At 46.6% G+C, this 21,195-nt stretch overlaps 1 protein-coding gene across 1 annotated transcript in view; it reads right to left on the reverse strand.

The window, feature by feature from the left end:
• The window catches only part of COL4A1 (collagen type IV alpha 1 chain), a 152,585-nt gene that overhangs the window by 10,220 nt on the left and 121,170 nt on the right, over nt 1–21,195 (reverse strand). Inside the window, exons 30-49 of the mRNA XM_045377065.3 lie at nt 19,794–19,944; nt 19,446–19,559; nt 18,597–18,764; nt 18,373–18,462; nt 17,413–17,565; nt 17,141–17,239; nt 16,939–17,028; nt 15,741–15,880; nt 15,146–15,272; nt 14,969–15,049; nt 14,423–14,521; nt 13,274–13,324; nt 10,706–10,891; nt 9,863–9,996; nt 7,421–7,493; nt 6,381–6,452; nt 5,053–5,181; nt 3,660–3,758; nt 2,431–2,643; nt 1,418–1,595 (exon numbers count right to left, since the gene is read on the reverse strand). Coding sequence (XP_045233000.2) covers nt 1,418–1,595; nt 2,431–2,643; nt 3,660–3,758; nt 5,053–5,181; nt 6,381–6,452; nt 7,421–7,493; nt 9,863–9,996; nt 10,706–10,891; nt 13,274–13,324; nt 14,423–14,521; nt 14,969–15,049; nt 15,146–15,272; nt 15,741–15,880; nt 16,939–17,028; nt 17,141–17,239; nt 17,413–17,565; nt 18,373–18,462; nt 18,597–18,764; nt 19,446–19,559; nt 19,794–19,944 — 2,447 coding nt within the window. The remainder of the gene's footprint in view (nt 1–1,417; nt 1,596–2,430; nt 2,644–3,659; nt 3,759–5,052; nt 5,182–6,380; nt 6,453–7,420; nt 7,494–9,862; nt 9,997–10,705; nt 10,892–13,273; nt 13,325–14,422; nt 14,522–14,968; nt 15,050–15,145; nt 15,273–15,740; nt 15,881–16,938; nt 17,029–17,140; nt 17,240–17,412; nt 17,566–18,372; nt 18,463–18,596; nt 18,765–19,445; nt 19,560–19,793; nt 19,945–21,195) is intronic.

The following is a 21,195-nucleotide window of genomic DNA, read 5'->3' on the forward strand; positions in this document are numbered from 1 at the left end:
ACATGTGCTGGTGAGGACGTGGAGCAGCTGGAACCCTGTGCACTGTGGCAGGAATGTAAAGGGTGCGGCCACTGTGGAAAACAGCATGGAGGTTTCTCAAATAACTAAAAATAGAATTACCATATGATCCCACAATTCTACTTCTGGGTATACATCCAGAAAAATTAAAAGCAGGCTCTCAAAGAAATATTTTCACACCCATGTTCATAGCAGCATTGTTCGCAATAGCTGAGGTGTGGACAAAACCCAAGTGTCCATTGACAAGAGGAATGGATCAACAAAACGTGGCACCTACACACAACAAAATATTATTTGGCCCTAAGTACGAAAGAAATCCTATCACACGCTATAATGTAGATGAACCTTGAGGACATTATGCTGAGTGAAATAGGCCACTGACAAAAGGCAAAATATCATATGATTCCACTTACATGAGGTGTCTACAGGGGTCAAATTCACAGGGACAGAAAGTAAAACTGGGGTCACCAGAGGAGGGATATGGTGTCAGTGTTTAATAGGGACAGTTTGAGTTTGGGAAAATGAAAAAGTTCTGGAGACGGATGGTGGTGATGGTTAAACAACAATGCAAATGTACTTAATGCCACTGAACTGCACACTGAAAAATTATTAAGATGGTAAATTTTACGTTATGTGCATTTTACCAAAATTAAAAATAATTTCTAAAAAAATTCATAGGGGCAGGGATGATTCAGAAAACAATGTCTTCAAAGGCTCCTTGGGGAAGTTACTATTTTTTTAAAAAGAAAGATTGAGAAACACTGTTCCAACACTGGCTGAAGAATCCAGTGACATCACTTTACTTGTAGGAGGAAAGCTAACCAGCACAGTGAGGAGGTAAAACAGAAATTCTCTCTGCAAGCCCGGTATTATCTCACCATGGTTCTGCACCATAATTTTAAAACACAATAACTGACTTTTTATTTTTTTGCTTTTTGAGACAGGGTCTCACTCTGTTGCTCAGGCTGGAGTGCAGTGGCGTGGTCTCAGCTCACTACAGCCCCAACATCCCAGGCTTAAGGGATCCTTCCTCAGCCTCCCTCGTAGCTGGAAGCATAGGCTCGCGCCACCACACCCAGCTAACTTTTGTATTTTTTGGAGAGATGAAGTCTCGTCATGTTGCCCAGGCTGGTCTTGAACTCCCGGGCTCAAGCGATCCTCTCGCCTCAGCCTCCCAAAGTGCTGGAATTACAGGCACCAGCCACTGCGCCCAGCCAACTGACTTTTACGTCAAGTAATTTTTATGGTTGATTTCCATTACAAAACTCAGATATCACAAATAATAAACTAAATGGCAATGGATTGAATGTTTTGGAGAAAAATAGAAAAAATACGTTTGTCCAGACTATACACTTTTCCTCTTCAATTATGCATTTGTTCCTACAAATGCTCGACTCACCTACTAATAAAGGGTCTTATGTTGTCCCCCGTGATGGGTGCCATTGACATGGGCATGGGCTCGGGGGTGGACAGCCAGTATGAGTAGTCATTTCGTGATGCAAAGTTGCACACGTTGTTAATGTTGCAGAACAGGAAGGGCATTGTGCTGAACTTGCGCAGGCAGCTGCCGGCCGTGCCTAGACAAGCGAGAAGACAATGTGAGATGTTTTCTTTATCATTCACAATCTATCTCTATGTAAAGTAGATTTCAGCCGGACAACAAGCAAAAACATGTCATCAACATAATCACGGAAATGGAAATGTATAAAGGATTCTGTAGGACATTTTTGATGAAAGGAAACAAAACCAGTTTACCAGCACAAAGAAACCTTTTCCTAAAGCTGAATTCTAGAAGGAACTTAACATACGGTTCATTATACAATGGACAGTAACAAATTGGGCAATGTCTTTAACAATAGTTTTGCAGAAAATGCAGAGATGCTCTTTCTATAGCAGCTTGCTGATTCTAACCCTGATAAAAGTTAAAGGTAGAGAAAATTAAAACACAGTTTGCTGGAGGTTATCTGGGGCAGACTAAGATAATGAGGACAGATATGTAGCTTTCTGCTGACCTAAACTAGAGGAGCAGAGCTCAAAGCTCAGTAGCCGTACAGAATTTCAGACAGGATAACGTGGACATTTTTTACAAAGAGCAATGGTTAAGTTGCATTAATGCAAGATATTAAGTGCACTCCAGGAATCTTGATCCTACTTGATAATTTGAAGATGAGATCTAAAGTTTTATTAATTTAAAGAGTTTTGAACATTCAGTCTCCACATTTCTTGGCTTGCCATTAGTAACACAGCAGCTGTTGAACTGATTATTTGTAATCAATGGAGAGAAATGGGGCCGGGCTGCTTTTTCACTGGCTACTGCCCTCAGTGCAGCAGCAGAGGCGAGTCCAGCGCTGCGCACCGAAGGCACTCAACACACCCACACTGAATGGATGTGTGGATCTGCAGGCTTCTTACCCAAGTCCTGGCCATGGGCCCGTTCGTTGCCTTGCACGTAGAGCAAAGAGTACCCATGGTAAAGAATTTTGGTCCCAGAAGGACACTGTGGGTCATCTATTGTTTGACTGTGCCTGGTCACAAGGAAGCCGTGATCAACAGATGGGGTGCCTGGCGGCCCCATGGACCCTGGCAACCCATCGGGGCCTGGTGGACCTGGAAATCCTCTTGGACCTGGAAGACAGGAGACAAATTCGTTTCTCTAATTGCAAACACGCTCCCCTGAAGGCTTTCAAAATCATTTGCTCCAAAGAGTTTTCAATATTTTATATTTCCACAAAGTATCCTACCTATTCATGTTACCAAAAAAGTCTAAAAAGAATGCATGGCTAACTAAATACAGCCGCCTGCCTCCTTCGTGGTGTCTTGACTTCTTCTTTCACCTGCCACCTCAAAACATTTTTATACGCACAGTCCTTGGTGCAGAGCAGATGCCTGAACAATTCAGTTCAATGAATATGTGACATATATGAAAATGGACATATGAATAAATGAAAATGAATGACGTGACTCTGTGCATGTCATTCACATGGAAGTGTGGGGCTCCTGTTGGGGAGGATTATCACAGAATTATTAAACAACCTCATCTTAAGGCGTTTTCTCTTCTACAGCAGCCCAAAGCCTACGTGTGGAAATGGAGCAGTAGGGGACCTCTCAGGCAAGGCCTGCTTCTGTCCCCTCTCTAACTGTGCCACGTGCCAAACTGTGCGCAGGTCAGCTGGGCTGAGCTCTTTGTTCAGTTAGTCAGCAGCCTCAGCCTTCTGCATCACAGCCTTCATGGAACACTCGAGTGTCCCTTCTCCTAAGGAAGGAGATCAAGTTTATCCCATGCCTTTGGGCCAAAGATGGCATTATACTCATTTCGACTTTCCCTTGTCCTTTGCTGAAATAGAATTTTCATAGCTGCAGCTCACATCCCACTTAGGAAACCACATGGGCCGCCACTATTGGCTGCCTTTCAACAACATCTGGGAAGCGTATGCTTTGATCAATATCTGTCTCTACACAGAAAGAAGGACACTTCCTCAGCTCTTCTGTTTGATCCTATTTCTTCTAAGAAACAGACTTCTTCGGAAATCTGTCAAGTAATACACCCAACTTCATTTTGCAGCCCCCCCATGCCTGGGTCTGCTGCTTCTGTCCCAAAGATCCCGGTCGAGGGTAATTAGGTTGGAAGTCTCACAACCTACCAGTAGGCCCGGTAGGTCCCATCTCTCCTTTCTGGCCAGGGGCACCGTCGAACCCAGGAATACCTGGAGGTCCAGGTATACCCACCAATCCTGTAACACCTGAGGCAGAGGAAAAATAATTTATGATCCCGTATGGCAGTAAGCTGTATCTCTTTCTTCTCTTCTTAAATGTCCTTTTCAGCATTCAAGGAGGCAAGCATAGTCTCAATGCAGACGAGAACGTTTTCTTGGACAGACAGGAGCTGCTTCCCACAAAGCCGAGTACAGACTTGGCAAAAGCAGCTGGATATTCAGCTGGGGGTGTGTTTGGGCACCTCGTTCTGAGTTCTCCCTGGTTTCTCGCTGTTTGGCAGATTGGTTTGGAGAAGGCAGGTGATGTGGAGGGAATGGGAGACTGGATAAGCCTTTCCCTCTCGGCCATATACTGGGGTCTCAATTTTTAGGCAAAGATATACTGACACGGACAGTTTTTTGTTTTCATGTACGTAGCTTATTCTTTTTCTTCTTCTTTTTTTTTTTTTTTTTTTTTTTGAGACAAGGTCTCGTTCTGTCACCTAGGCTGGAGTGCAGTGGTGTGACCACCGCTCACTGCAGCCTCGACCTCCTGGGTTCAAGCGACTCTCCTACCTCAGCTTCCCGAGTAGCTGGGACTACAGGCATGCATCACCATCCCTGGCTAATTTTTTTTATTATTATTATTTTGTAGAGATAGACTCTCCCTATGTTGCCGAGGCTGGTCTTGAACTCCTGGGCTCAAGTGATCCTCCCACCTCAGCCTCCCAAATTGCCGGCATTACATAGGTGTGACCCAGTGAGCCTGGCCGGCTTATTCTTAAGTATCTTTAAATTTTCATTGATGCTACCTTTCAACTTTAAATGTTTTCATTCTCCTTTACTTCCCACCCACTCCTTATAAGTAGCTCTTAAAATAGGAGATGTTTAGCTCAAATAAGCAGAAGGCTAGGTTAAGGTTTTGGGAAATAACAGAGAATGGTACAGACGGTACCAATCAGGCAGAGCTCCTGGAGGCATGGATGGAGAGCACCGATCGTTACCATTCCAGATTGCTACCTGCCACCCCCATGTGGAGCGGGAGGCAGGAGGGGGAAGGTAATGATCTGGTTCTTTGAGCCCATGTTTTTCTAACTGAACACGGATGTGTTGTTATATGTTCCTCTAGCTTTTCCTGGATTTTCTTCTGGATTTTTTTTAGGCCCCTTTAAAAATGTCATAGGTTTTGATATGCATTGAAGGGAGGTTAAGAAACTCATATTCGTATGTGTGTGTATAATCATTACCCAGAAACTTATTTTAGATACATGGGTGAGGAGGAGCTCTGCCCACCACCCCTCTGGGCTCCCCATACCACCCTGCACAGGCCAAGCTTTCTCACCTTGCTGGCCTTTGGGGCCTGGAGGCCCCTGAAGCCCTTTCAGCCCTGCGGGGCCCTCAGGACCAGGGAGCCCGGGCTCCCCTTTGATGATGTCGTAAGGACCTGGGGGGCCAGGAGGACCCGGGAGACCTGTGGGAATAGGGAAGGCATTGATCAATTTCACTGCCCACAACTGGGGAGGAAACAACTGTAGGAGGAGAGTCCTAGGTGAAGCTGTCCAAATGGAACATCCTTCTCAAAGGTGAAGTCATTATCAAAACCCAAGTAATCAGATCTTCACAAAACATGTCCAATCTGCACATCTTTGTTATTTAACCTGAAATCCTGAACTCTCGGGCAAAGGCACTGGGGCATCAGTGTAACTTCCCACCGCATTCTGGGCTCTGGGACCCCTGACCACTGCCCTGCAGCCTCACACCAGCCCTCCCAGTGGGGAGAGAAGCTTGTTCTTCCCAGGCAGCCCCCGCTTCTGACACGGAGAGTGCCCTCTGCGATTAGGACGTTTTTCCCACACTCCTCTGAAACCTGCCTTACTGTACAGTATCACGCTGGTCCTCGTCTTTGAGCGATGAATGAACTTAATCCTTCTGCATGACAGGTCTCGGCGTGTGGTAAGAACCACACAAAGTGTGAGGACCCCTCGGCCTCCCCGTCTTCAGCCCAATACCCTCAACTCTCGCTCCCCTTCCACGCACCCTCCCTCCCCTCTCCTTCCTTGGGTTCCACGTCTCAGGGCATGTGGTTTCTCATTCTCTCTCCCAAAACATGGTTTTGAAAATTAAATGATGCCCTAGAAATATGGTCTGCTCTACAGAGAGGAAGCAGGATGAATACTGTGCTTAAACCATTCCCTTTTGAGATGATGTTGTGGTTTTCAGCGCCCCTCATGCTGTGGGCTCCCACCGGTGGAGAAGCCAACAGCACCTTTCCCAGGAAGAATTGGTTGCTGTGTAGCAGGAATGTGCTCCGTCTCTAAGTGCAAGATTGATTTTCTTTCCTATTATAACTTTCAGTGGTTGATTTCAGGTTAACTTTAGAGCCTTGGGGAGTTTTTGAATTCTGAGCCTGTCAGCGAGACCCTCAGCCACCCCTCCCCTGGAGTTCCCTCAGTCCTGGATTTATCAGATTCTACTTCCAGACAAGTTGCTGGTTCAAATGTCAACTACAGGAATCCTGACTTGCTGCAAAGAATTCTCAATCAACTGTTTTGAATAATTTTTGAGTCATTTTACATATGAAAAAGCAAACACCTCAATTCTGTGCATTCCTGGCTTTCACATTCTCACAAAGCACCAGTAAGGTATTCACAGATTAACAAATTCTCCTACCTTTAGCTCCCGGGACACCTTGATCGCCTTGATCACCTTTAATTCCCTGGAGGCCAGGAACACCTTTTGGACCTAAGCAGAGGGAAAACATTGTCTTGCACAGAATTCCCAATGATATACAAATATGTGTGTGTATATATCTCTCTAGTGCACACACATACATGTACACCAATGTATAGATAAATGCATATACACACATATACTCATATATGCCTACCCATATATACACATTCACACAGCTGCTTATGCATGCATGTATACACACATATACACACACATACACACACACACATATATGCATATATACACACATATACACACAGATATACACACACATACACACACATATATGCATATATACACACATATGCACACAGATACACACACACACATACACACACATATATGCATATACACACATAGACACACATAGACGGTGAACAAATTTCTAATTTATCTTCCAGGAAGAAAACAGCATTATTTCTGGTCGCCTGTGTAAAACTTTTGATGAAACTCTTTTTTCTAGAACCCAGAAGCTACATTTTTATAAACATGCAGCAAACTGTCAAATGATCCAACTAGTGGAGGGGCACAGGGCTCTGTTTTTGGTCCTGATGTGATTCACACATGTCCCCAGTGGGACCACAAGACACCTTGAGGCTGAGACCTGTTTTATTCGCCTTTCATGTGTATCTGACTCGGCAGTAAAAACTGCAGTGAGTGGGAGCTGGTAAGCATCCCGAAAAATGTGTGTTTAATACATGAATAAATTAATGAATAGCCCAAATCCATGACTTCTTAGTGAGATGTTAATGATCCACTGATTCTTAATAAGAAAACCAGAATGTCTTTATACTGGCATCCATAAGATTATACAAATTGGGCTGCCACACAGAAATGCCGCTTTTAATTTTCAGAGAACAGTATCTCGCGCTGTAATGGCACCGGTGCTATCGGTGCTAAAGTGCCCGAGGCTAGGAAGCTCTTCACACAGCACCTCCTGCTGCAAAGGCTGTGCAGCAAGACCTGTGCTGTCTTACCTTGAAATCCTGGAACTCCTGGAGGCCCCATATCACCCTTAGAGCCTGTGATTCCTGGAGAGCCACCAATGCCCTAGACACACAAAGAGGAGGTTGGAAATTGCTCAGGATATGTAGGCTAAGTCTGTCCCGTCACCTGCTAGCTGGAGAACTGAAACAGCCCCTCAGTGTTTTGCTAAGCACATTTGTGAACAAATGGTGCCTTGTGGTTTCTTAAATGATAGAATAACACCACCTCTGCATGTGCCTCAATCGGGAAGCTGGAAAGTAGAAGCGTTTGTTTCCCTCCCATGTGTCTCCTCTGCTTGTCCATCCGCAAGGGAGGCCTCTGAGGAGCAGGCAAATGTCCCACCCTTGCCACCTCCAGCTCCCAGCACGATGCCATGGACAGAGCCAGGGCCCCTCAACACCTGTGATGGCAACACAGCCATCCAGCACCACCCAACGAGCTTTTTTGAAAACTTTCCGCTTAACCCTCGAGTGCAGTCAGTTTTCTTTAGAATTAGTTTCATGTCTTATCTGAAAACTGATTTTAAATATACAAAGAAAATTAAGAAATGCTAAAGAGCAAGTATTTTCCTTTACACTATGGCAATATTCTTGTATTTTAAAATATGGGCTCATTTTCTTTCCATTTCAACACAGTCGTTCCTTTCTCTAGTTGTGGACAGCAACATGTAACAAGTTGTTTTATTTCTTACGTAGATTTGTTTCTTAGCCTTATTTTAAAAGTGTCAAACCAAAATAACATGAACAAATATATACGTACATAAACATATATACAAAGACATATTTATACATATGTATATATAAAGAGACAGACAGACACTGACTGGCACCAGGAATGGGATACATTTTTTTTTTTTTTTTTTTGAGACAGAGTCTTGTTCTGTCGCTCAGGCTGGAGTGCAGTGGCACCATCTTGGCTTACTTCAATCTCTGCCTCCTGCATTCAAGCAATTCTCCTGCTTCAGCCTTCCAAGTGGCTGGGATTATAGGCATGAGCCACCATGCTAACTTTTGTATTTTTAGTAGAAACAGGGTTTTGCCATGTTGGCCAGGCTGGTCTCGAACTCCTCACCTCAGGTGATCTGCCCACCTCGGCCTCTCAAAGTGCTAGGATTACAGGCGTGAGCTACCAGGCCCAGCCGGGAATGGGGTGTATTTCTATGTTACTGAGGAATAAAAATGGGAATACATGAATATTTGACTGGAAAACTGCAATATAGCAGTAGGGGCCCGAAAACACATTCACATACACACTCGCTATACTGTGAGATATGCACACAGCTTTGAGGACAGGGAGTGGAGAAACATGACTACTGCAACTCCTTCTAGCCAGTTCTGTGTAATTATTCATAAGCATTTCATAACTGACTGATTCAGAAGTAAATCAGCGCCACAGATTGTTTTGCACCTAGCAAGCTTAGCTACTCTGTGTCCATCCTTGGGAAAGCAGTCTGATGACTCTAAGATATGTCTGCTGCTGATGAGCAGTTCAAATTCTCCCTTTAAGGGAGAACATGTGCTGACTTACAGAAGAACCTCGTTTGCTCCAACGTAACTGCAGAGGTCTGTCTCAAATCCCTCCTGCTCCCGATCTCCCCTGACGCACTCTCTCTTTCTCCTAATGTGTGTTAGAGAGAGAAAGACAGACAGACAGATGAAGACAGAGAGAGGAAACAGAGAGACAGACACAGAGAATAAAGCTCTGCTAATCCGGCTATTTGAATGAGCGAGCCGTGTAAACACAATCCTTTAGCCATGGATGTGGTTAAGTTAAAAATCAAACCAAAGATCCATGACCACCACTAAGAAGGGCTACATATTCAGGTGCAGCAAAGAGCCAAAGTAACATCACACACACACATGCAAACACAAACGGCTGCTGGTCGCTTACTGCACCCTGAGATGTGCTCCTCTGAAGGCTTGTCTAAGTCACCACTTAGACTCTGTATCTGGATCAGGCCAGTAAAGAAAGATGGGATATTGCTGGTTATCTTTTATGACTTGAACTGTTCAACTGCAATTCCCAGTACTCCTGCCAATCCTAAGAGGTGGCGGGGCTAGTTTTACAGAATTGTTCTTTGCAAAACAACACTGGCTTGTTTTTTACATTGAGTTTGTAAATAGGTCTTAAATTTAGGCATTGAGCCATAATTTCCAGCAGTATAACATTTCCCTTTTATGGTTCTTGGAAAACTGGATTGTAAAAAAAATGTTACAATAGTTTCCTACTCTGATGCCAATAAAGATGTGGGTTACTGGCAAGAAAGAAAGAAAGAACTGATTTAGTGGGGATGTGGGAGTATAACACACACACACACACACACACATATATATATATACATACACACAATACATACACACATAGACACATATGAATACTTGTGGCCAGAAAATACTCCTTTAAAACTAAAAATCTACAAATCGATGACTCACAGGCATGCCCTGGAATCCAGGGTCTCCCTTGGGCCCTGGGACACCGGGTGCTCCTGGCCAGCCTGGATTTCCTTTGTCACCTTTAACTCCATCAATCCCAGGAAGCCCTGGAGGCCCCATGGGTCCCGGAAGTCCTAATGGAAGAGAAGAAAGCCACATATTTGGGGTTAAATATGCACAAGTGTCCCTGGGCTGTGGTGCTATCAATACTGCCACCCACGGGCCCCTCGCTGATACAACACTGGACCAACAATGAGAACCCTTGAGATGGAAATCGAGGCAGGTCCAGGAAGGGAGGAAGGAAGGAAGGGAGGGAGGAAATAGAAACAACACTGTCTCTGGTACAACACTGGACCAACAGCGTGAACCCTTGAGACAGAAATTGAGGCAGGTCTGGGAAGGAAGGAAGGGAGGGAGGGAGGGAGGAAGGACAGATAGACATAGAAATGCCACTGGCTCCGTGTCCAAAATGGCCTGTGGTCAGTGGTGCCTGGGCACCTGTGCTACCCCTACAGGGGTCTTCGTTAGAACCCACAAGTGGGCCCAAGTGCTGCGCTGGCTTAAGTCAAACGCCACAGATGGGACGTGTGTCCAGGCTTGTCCAATCATTTCCTTTCTTGCATCTCCCTAATTACATAAATTCCTTGACAGAAAGGATACAAGAAAAGCTTTGACTTGATGGAGGCCAAACACAATTTCAAGCTGCAATAAATGCTGCAGCCTTCTAAATAAAAAAGCTCAGTGGAGAATTTAACTATTTCGTTTAACTATTTCTTTTACACTATTTCCTTTTGTGAATTCTGTCCCAGTCCCCAGCCCTGGCCCCCGGTGAGATGCCCTTACCTGGCAAGCCAGGCTGGCCCTGAGGTCCACGGTCTCCTTTGGGCCCCTCCGTGGCATGGCCTGGGGATCCTGGTAACCCCGGCTGTCCCTGGGGCCCTGGAGGACCCATGAATCCTTGCTCTCCTTTGGATCCAGGAATTCCTGGGCTCCCAGCTAATCCTGGGAAACCCACCTCACCCTTTGAACCTAAACAAGAAAAACAGTTTGAGGCGATGGGAAACGCAGCAGCAGAACAGTAATCTCCAGCGTGGACGGCAGGGATGGGATGAGGCGTGCCTCATCCTGCAGCTACCCCTCAGAGGGGGCTTCCGGGACACCAGGGGAAACTGCAGCAAGGGCTCCGATCCCTCCTTCTCTTTAATAACACACAAGAATCTGACCATGGCCTGGCTGGAAAAAGAGCTTAGAATGCTAGGAACCCGGCTACCATTTTTATACTTCTTAAAAGACGTTTTCCATGGCAAAGGCATCTGAATTGTGTTTAGAGACATCTGCAGCAACTGCACTGCTAAACGAAAGCCTCACTCCACCAGCAAATGAATGGACTGGACAAGCCCATCATGTTATATCCATACAGGGGGACACTACTCAGTCATAGAAAGAAGTGAGCAACTATAGGGCTGGATCTCAAACTAATTATGTCGTGGGAGAGTAGTCAGGCTGAAAAGACTGCAAAGTGCACGGTTTTATTTTTGTAAACTGCCAGAAAAGGCCAACTAACCTAGAGGACCAGAAGGCAGATGGACGGCTGCTTGGGGGCTGGGGAGGGGGCGGGAGGGGGGATTATGAAGCCGCAGAGGAGACTTTTGGGGGAAGGTTGTGCTTGTTATCTAGAATGTGGGGATGTTTTCATGGGTGTAGACCTATGTCAGCCTTATCAAATTGTACACTTCAAATATTTGTAGTTTATTACCTGTCAGTGAAACCGCAATAGAGCAGGTTTAAAAAATTAAAAAGTAACAGCTTGTAGGAAAAAAAATTCCATGTTTAGTTTTAAACTTATTTTCCAAATTTTACCAATAAAAATGCCAAAATTCTCAGGTTATTTCAAGAACAAAGGAAAAGGGAATGAAATAGGGTCAAGACCTAAAGTGGTCATTTGGGATTCTCTTCTCCTGGGGATTCTCCCTGTTATTTCACACAGCAGTGAGTGGACAACGCAAGGTGCTGTGTAGAGTTTGTGCAAGGGCAGTGGGGCACGTCGGACGGAGCGTGCAGGATCGCATGTGTAGAGTTTGTGCAAGGGCAGTGCGGCGCATTGGATGGAGGGTGCAGGATCGCACGTGTAGAGTTTGTACAAGGGCAGTGGGGCATGTCAGACGGAGCGTGCAGGATCCCAAGAACAAAGGAAAAGGGAATGCAATAGGGTCAAGACCTAAAGTGGTCATTTGGGATTCTCTTCTCCTGGCGCATCTCCCTGATATTTCACACAGCAGTGAGTGAACAACACAAGGTGCTGTGTAGAGTTTGTGCAAGGGCAGTGCAGCCGTTGGACGGAGCGTGCAGGGTCGCATGTGTAGAGTTTGTGCAAGGGCAGTGCAGCACGTCGGACGGAGCGTGCAGGATCGCATGTGTAGTTTGTGCAAGGGCAGTGCGGCACGTCGGACGGAGTATGCAGGATCGTATGGCAAGGTAGGAAAGGCAGGGCGGGAACAGCCCACAGCGACCCCTTGAGCAGGTGCATTTGCAGGGCTCTGTGTTTGAGGGAGTCTGTGAGTTAAGAGAGAGGGAAGTGCCCATTCCCAAGGCAGCCCACCCGGCACCAGGTCATCCTTCTCAACCCAGGGGTTCCCAGTGTCAGACCACACCCCTGCCAAGGAAACACTCTGGGCTGGTCTCGGGGAGAACCAGGGGCTGGGAGAAGCAGCACCTCCGTGCCCCTGCTCCTTCTCAGCTGAAGTCCAAAGCCTTCCAGGGCTTTCTGAATCCTCCCACTGAGTGGGATCACTCAGCCAGCCCAGCCACCCGTCATAAGCATGCCCACGGATGCTGTGTGTGAGCTCCTGGCTGCGGCCACCTGTGGCTTCTGTTCCGTGTCGTGCGGCTCACATGCCTTGTATTTTCTGTGTCCCCCCTGCTTTCCCATGAAACGCTCAGCTCTCTGAGAAGAGACTGACTTCCCAAGCTCCTGGCCAACTCTCAGTTGCACTTAGTACTGAGCACATCATGGTTGCGCAGGGCATGTTTTTGTCTAATGGCATGTGCTACATACTGTCCTGCGTTCACATAAGTATAACTAGTTCTAGAAAGTCAGAATTTCAATATTCTGATGACCTTCTAGGCATAAAAATGACAGGGGTTTCCCCTCTCTGCTGGATTTTTATGAAATTAGTCCAAGTAAAAGATAATTCTGATCATGAGTGTACTGCACGCCATTTTGATCCATTAATTAGAGGGGAACCACACGTGTCTTGCAGGCATTGCCCTCTGGGCCCAGCACCCGTCCTCCATCCAGTTGCTGCCTGGCCAACAAGGATGGGGCTTCATCCTGAAGACACTGCCCCTTGTTCTGCTACATCAGGCAGCAGCGGTTGGTTGAAAAGGAAGAGCACAGTGAGCAAAGATTACCTTTGTCTCCTTTGGCCCCTGGAAACCCTGGGAATCCTCTTCCTGGTAGACCTATAAGATGAGGATAAAATGCAATGTTTCTCTTTACTTAAACAATCCATCGGCAGGTACAACACAAAGCACTATCAACTCTGCAGTAATACTATGTATATTTGTGGACTACATAGATATTAGTTAATTGCACCCTTGTAATAAAATGATATTCCTGCAGTTATTATAAGATACCCTTGACTGGATGTTCCTAATTTAGTACTTTTTCCTAAGTACCTTTCAGCTCAGAACCATCATGGCATTTAGCAGAAACGATCTGTGCAAATGGGATTCTCAGACAATCATCCAGCTAATTGCTATTCTCAGGGAGGTGGGGAGAGCCAAAGAGATTTGGGGCAGCAGATGCTGGGGAGATGACAAATGTCAGCAAAGGGCTTGAGGGAAGATTCAAATGGGGGGAAAGGAGTGCAGGGGTATTTTAATGAATTGTTTGTATAGAAAAACGAATGTATGTAATATAAAGTTATGGAATAAAAAAAATGAACTTAAGAAAGAGGCCAGAACCAATAGCTGTGGAAGCTCTTGGTGGTCTTCCCAGTGTCCCCTCAACTCAGGGGTAACCTGCTTCAAATGGTGTGTTTCTCTCTCTCTTGCATTAAATATGAATATTACTGTGTATGTGATTGTCATCATCACACCTGCACTTCTGTCCAAGTTATGGCCAAGTTAAGGCCCATCTGTGACAGGAGCAGACTCAGGGGCCAACCAGTATTTCCAACCGTTCCCCCTCAAATGGGGAAATGCTGGGCAGAGAAAAGAGTTTTGTTTTGCTTTGCTTTGTTTTGTCATAGTAACCACAAGGGAAATGGCAAGTGTTCTGACAGCAGGTATTTTATGTGTCTCTGACTCACCACTGAGAGCTAAGGTTATTTCAGGGGAAGATGCCCTAAGTATTTATGGGATAATAAATCCCACTTCCCTTCTTCCCCTCCTCTCATCCCATTCTACTCCACACGTCCACATCAGTGTTTAAATAGTTGCAGGGATGGGCAGTCTAGGGGCTGCTCTGTGCCCAGCTCTGTCCACTGAACACAGGCAGTCTGCAGGTCTCTGGGAGTGCACGCTGCTGATTCTGATAGATGGGGCATTGGACCATACCTGGTTCACCCTTCTCTCCTGCCGAGCCCGGGATTCCGTCACTGCCTGGCTCCCCTTTCTGGCCAGCTGGGCCTGTGGGGCCAGGCGTCCCAGGAAGACCTCAAAGAGAAAAGTCACATCAGACACCTGCACAACCTCTCACAGCACCCTAGTTGCCATACCAAATGGTCCTTTGCTGATATCCTTTAAGGGAGTCGTTCCCTCCCAAGCACACCTGGTTTTCCTGAGGTCCGTTCTGACTTCCCTTCAGAAAGGACCCTGCATGCTTTCAGCAACACCACCAAACCCTGACCCTCAAAAGCTGGTGACAAAAACTCCATGACAGCTACAAAAACAGTTTGGAGATTTGAGTCCTAGATCCTGCTAGGGACAAGACCTCAGAAAGACCCCGTAACCTGCACTAGACTCAGTTTTCCCATCTGGAAATGGGAGACAGGAGAGTTGGCCTCCCTGCTCCCCATCTGTGATGGGAACCCCTTGGGGCCTCCCATCCCCTGGCCACTCTTCTCTGTGTGCCCGGGCTGTGTCCCAAAGAGGGCCCTCTACCTGCTTCTCCTTTGACACCAGGGATGCCATCCAATCCTGGGAGGCCTTTGTCACCTTTTTCTCCAGGCAGCCCAGGGCTCCCTAAAGAAAAAAACAAAACACCAGACTATCCATAAGTCTGGGGCTTTTCTTTGATTTCTTAGATCCCCAAGTCCAAGAGAAGCCCCGCTCACCTACCTGGATAGCCAACACTCCCAGGAGACCCTTTAAGGCCTGGGGACCCTGGCATTCCTGGGATCCCGATGCTTCCTTTTTCTCCCTTCTCTCCAGGGCTTCCTGGGAAACCCGCTATCCCTTGATCTCCCTGCAAGTAAAAGTCAGGCATGTTAACTTTACACTTGTCCATGGGCATGCATCTGTAGGCATATTATAGATAATGGTATACATTTTGGTGCAATGAATATTGCATTGCAAAACTCCATTTCCAGATTTCTCGCCAAAGAATCAAAGTCCACTTCTGAGTGGAGAGGAAAACTTAAGCACAGCAGAGCCAACCATCTGGTTTCTACTTGCCATCCCTCTTTGCCCTCCATCCTCTCTGTTTCATCCCAGTGACAGCTGTCTCCCACCTTAGCATCTCACCAGTTTCTAGATTCTTCCTTGGGGGAGAGGTAGTGAATACAAGGGGAAGGAGAGGCAGCCTGTGCTGCCTTGCGGGAATCCCTGTGTGTTATGACTCACTGAGTGTGCTGAGATATTTGCTGAGCATTTCTCAGACAGCATCTCCACTGAGCTGCGAGAAGGGGACCTTTCCATGCAGAGTGCTGGTTACCTTTTCACCAGGCAGCCCTGGGATGCCTATGCCAGGTGGGCCTGCCTGCCCTTTCGCTCCTTTTGCACCTTTTTCTCCCTGTAAGCCAGGTGAACCTTGTGGGCCAGGGATGCCAGGCACACCTTTCTCTCCAGGTGTTCCTATAAACACAAACAATTGAAACTTGATTTGGGCTTAGCTAGTGCTGGTATTACAAATGGAAAAGCACTTCCACAGTCAGCCAAGAATGAGATACAAGAACGTGAATCCCCCACGAGCCAAGAATGAGACACAAGAACACAAATCCCTCCTGTATCAATCGGCTCATGACCCAGCACATGTCAGTCACCCAGATCACATCAGAGCCACGCTAGGAAATGTCTCTCCTGCCCTTTAAGACCATCATATTATAAGATGGAAGAAATACGTTAACTACCTAGAATATTTACTTTCTCAACAGAATACAAATCTATCTTATGTTCTTTATTACACAGCCAGCTCTCATCAGCCAGACATCACAGGGACCATGAGGCAGGCAGGCCGGAGTCCGTGCACACTCAGTTCTGTGATGCATGTTGATAGCCAAGCTTATTCACACATAGGCATGACCAGCAACCTAGATGCCTATGTTTTAATTAAAGTGATAACAGCACCTGATCAAGACTCAGGAGGAGATGGAAAGATGTGCTTCCCACCTGAACTCTCCTCCTTTCTGAGTGAGCTCTGAGGACCATCACCACCCAGCCCTTCCCTCACTCTCCTCCTCTTCCCGGCTGCTCTCACTGCAATAGACACTGATGGCAAAGCATTAAGGCTAGTCCAGGCTTGGAGCAGAAGAGTCCAGAGAATCCTTCTGAACTAACACAAAGGGCTCTGGAGCTATGAGCTACTCAGGCTGAGAAGCCTGGATGGAGAAGCCAACGTCTCCTAGGGTTCTAGCCAAGGGGATGGTCACTTGGAGATCATCAAAAGTTGGCTGTATACAGCCCATGTTTTATTACATTAGATGGTGAGTTTTCTTAGCAATGGCCATACTGTCAGCCAAATGCCATCCATCCCTGAGCGGGAGACCATTCAGAGCTGAGGATGCGAATTCGTGTGAAAGACACAGCTGCCTGGATTCTGTCCGTCTCAGCTGAAGAGGATCTCATTCTACAGACATGCCCTACCACCACCACAGGCACACATGCTAGAGAACCCGCTTCTAAACCCAGTTTACCTGGCAAGCCCATTCCACCAACAGATCCTTTTGGTCCCGGAAGTCCTGGAGCACCTGGGGTTCCACTTATACCTGGATCACCTTTAGGTCCTAGAACCATGAAGAAAGCAACATGGCAGGTTGACATCTACAGAAAGAGCTGGCGAACACAGGCCTCATCCCGAGCCCTTGCCACACTGGGGACCGGAACTGCACACCATACCTGGCTGCCCAGGCTGTCCTGCCTGCCCATCCTTTCCAGGCACTCCTGGGGTCCCAGGGTCTCCTCGGGATCCTTTCTCACCAATTGGTCCAATTTGTCCTACACATCAGAGAAGAAAATAGCAATGACCTGCATTTGCTCGCAAGCAAGTTGCTGCAGAAACACAGGTTGGTTTGGTATTATTAATGGGGGACCCGATAACACACATTGTCTTATCAGGAGAGACACATAGTGGTTCTGAGCTTGGCCATGAGAAGCCTTCCTGGACTTGCCTTTTTCTCCTTGGTCTCCCTTCTGGCCCTTCATGCTGCCCATGTCCACCTTATCCATGGAGCCAGGCTTGCCAGGGAGACCGACATCCCCCTTATCACCTTTCAGGCCAGGGTCTCCCCTGGGTCCTGAGGAGCCCGGGAAGCCATGGTCCCCTGCAGAGGAAAGAGAAGGCGCCGGTGAGCCTGGGCCAGTGTTGCAGAGATGCTCAGAAGGCTCACATTCTTGTTGACTGGGAGAGCAGCTGACAAAGAGGCTACAAAGCACTAATAACGTGTCCAAAATGGCATTAATGGCCAGTGTCTGAGACACAGAAGAATCCAACCCCAGGTAAATGAGCAGTAAAAAGCCATTGTCTACAATTCATTATACATTAATAACTCTAATGCTTGTGACTTGGCTTTCAGGTTTAGATAACTTACATTTCTCTCCTTCCTACGTATCTTTACCACTCTTATTCACAGTGCCCCTCAAGTTCTATACAAAATAATAGAACAGGAATGTTACCATTCTACTAAACAAACGACCTTTTCATCTGTCATATTTGCAGTATTTCTTTTTAAAAGACACTATTTTGGATCAACTTCAAATAACAAGATAAGAAATAAAGACGAAGCCTTGTAAACTTGCGCAAGTTGCTAATTTGAGTCTAAGGACTCGGTCCCTGTGTCTTGGCATGGCTGAAGATGCCACCATTTCTCATAAGAAGAATCTCATCTGTGCCAAGAAGGAAGCCCCAGTTTCTTTCTGATTTGCTTGGCCAAGCACAGTTTCAACCCCATGTGCACTGAGCACCAGGAATCCTACTGGAAGAAGAGGGTCTCCTAGCCTTTGGCTTGATGTTCTTAACTTCTTTTGTGGGCCTCTAAAAGTGAAACATGATCTATGACAACTTGGGAATTTCCCAAGTGGTATCGAAAAATAGACACGAGATGAGCTTCTAGGGTTATCAGTTCCCCTACCTTTTTCACCCGGTAATCCCGGAACACCCACTGGTCCTGGTGAGCCCGGCTGCCCGGGGGTCCCCATGACGCCCATTTCTCCCTTGGAACCTGTGGCCAAAGGAAAGGACTGTGAACATTTCCTCGCTCTGAATGCTGACGGCAAATGCTAAGAGTCATAAAAAGAATAAGGGGAGGCCCATGTCCTCATGACGGATCCAGGCAGAAGTTCAAAAATCACTTACCTGGAAACCCAGGAATCCCAGGAGACCCCTGCTGTCCAGGAAGGCCAGGGAGCCCTGACTGTCCTGTTACGCCAGGAAGTCCTTGAGACCCTTTATCTCCTTTAGGGCCTGGCATGTCCAGTCCGGGGAATCCGGGGAAACCCTTCTCTCCTTTTATTCCAGGAGGGCCTGCAGTTGGGTGAAACGCAAATAACTTTTAGCAGAATTTACAGAATGATCTACAATGTACAGTGCTCTGTTTAACTATGACTTTCTGCAGAAAGCACGTGAACATGCCCACACTGGGGGCTTCAATGGATCATCTGTTAGGTGTTGATGCTTGGGGTCATCAGGATAATCAAATGGCTCTTGTTCTAAAAGAAAAGCACCTCCCTTTCCTGTCATTGAGAGTCAGCAACGCCACCCTAAGCACCAGCACTGCCTTGCCGCAGTATTTAGGACTTGGGCTAGTTTTACTCTAATTTCCATGCACCACCTTAATTCTATGATTATTACCATCAAAGGCAAAGCTAGGTTCTAGATATGGACGCAATTAAATTATCCACAACTAATGAACCCTCCTCTGGAAAGGTAATATAGAGACATCAGTTAGAATAAAATGTAAAATGTGACTGAGTATACAATAAAGGAAAGGTCTCTTTGGCACATAATCTCAGTGGGTGGGAAAAAAATCTGGGACTACATTTAAGCAAACAATCAAACCTATTTTCACAAACTGGAGTTTTATTTTTTCTCTTTTTATCTCACACCTTGTGCTAAGCTTCCCTTCATAGAGACCTCAGCCTCATCTCCCATCCTTCAGGAAAGCATGCTTTTGGGAAGGGATAATTCTAGAAGCATGTCACTCACCCGACAACCCCGGTGGTCCCTGTCCTCCAGGGGGGCCCCTAGCTCCAGGGGGGCCAACTCCTGGAACTCCTGGAGACCCCACGGAGCCTGGCAATCCAGGAGGCCCCGGTTCACCTGGAGAAGAAAAACTGAGAATAAGCTGTGCAGGAGCAGTGGCATGTTTCCCGGTATAGGAGACCCACGCACACAAATGGCCCCAGCAACAGAATGCCAGGAGCTCTAGGCCTCCAGGATTTGCATCATTCGTTCAACAAATACATATCAAATATACACGGTAGGGGCTCTGGGAATGCAAAAGTAAGCACATCCCATCCTTGAAACCGTCCAGAATGATCTGCAAGAAGTTACCTCTGATCCCCTGAAGCCCAGGGGGTCCGATCGCTCCGTGTTCTCCAGGAATGCCTGGTACCCCAATGCTCCCCTTCTCCCCAGGTGTGCCAGGAATGCCGGGAAGACCTGGCAAACCTTTGAGTCCCGGTAGACCAACTCCAGGCTCTCCCTGAAAATCCCCAAAGCACAGAGAAGCAAATTGATTTGCAAAGTCAATATTTTTTATCAAACCAATAGCGTAAGTGAAGACTTAATAGATACTGCCAATGCATTTAGTAAGAATATTATCTGTTCAACCCTTTTCAAGCATTTGCAAAGCTTCCTCATACCTATTACATCTTTTCAATCTCACCACAAGCCCTGTAGGTGGGTAACTTATATTGTTTTCATTTTACAAAGGACGAAAAGCAAGGCTCCCCATGGATAAATGACATTCTTCTCAAGTCTTCTGTCCTGACCTTGTCCCCTCAACTCTGCAGCCTGGTGCCTGTGACAAAGCACTGACCCTAAGTAACCAGTAAAATGCCAAATATGATTTGTGAGTAGTTAATGGAGTTCTTCCTAAGAGATGGCAAGGTTCCAGGGCTAGCATGGACACCAGTTATTTAGTTTTCTGGATTAATGAAAGTTTCACAGTAAACTAAGCATTTTAAACTATGGCATGACTCACTGGGCTTTGCTAGATACAGATGACTAAAATAAAGGGTGAGGGTGCCTTGGAAACAGCCTGGATTAGGCACAGATGCAAGGCTCTGAAGCAAGCAGGTGGCCATGATGTCACAGTGCTTCACTGGTGTCCCCTGTCTGCAAATGATATTTCCAGAGAGGGAGGATTTGGACACTAGTGGGCAGTGGTAACTTCTCTACACGTCGCAGAAGGAAATTTTCAAAATGGAATGAACTCCGTTAAGGGGATTCTTGAAGAAGCACAGTATCTTAAATCACAAACTAAATCTTTCATTCCCATTCCATTAGGCATTTACTAACTCCTGAGTCTTGCATTAAGTTTAAGATGATTCGCATGCTGCCGTGGTTGACTAAATGTTCAAATGCAATGTAGGTTATCAGGGGAAGCTGGTGGCGGGTTGTACAAAAACAAAGGTCCAAAGGTTTCTCTTCAGCCTTGCCACCAGAGGAGGGCACCCTGCTGTCATGTATTTCTCGGGAAGAAACCCGCCCTGGGATCCCAGAGGCGCGGCCCCTGTGGTGCCCACCTGCCCTCTCCTGATGGACAGGGAGCAGGCCCCACCTGGGTCCGTCACTGGCGACGTTTATCAATGGCTGTTGGCCTTTTCTCCCGTTTGGTACCAATGCCTTCCAGCAGTTTCACATCGGTTCCTTACAATCAGGACAGGAAAGGATCTAACTGGTAGTCACATTTGCTGAGCAGAATTTCAAGTATAGGCAAGTTGGTAGCAGA

The sequence above is a fragment of the Macaca fascicularis genome, chromosome 17 (assembly GCF_037993035.2).
Source record: "Macaca fascicularis isolate 582-1 chromosome 17, T2T-MFA8v1.1".
Lineage (NCBI taxonomy): Eukaryota > Metazoa > Chordata > Mammalia > Primates > Cercopithecidae > Macaca > Macaca fascicularis.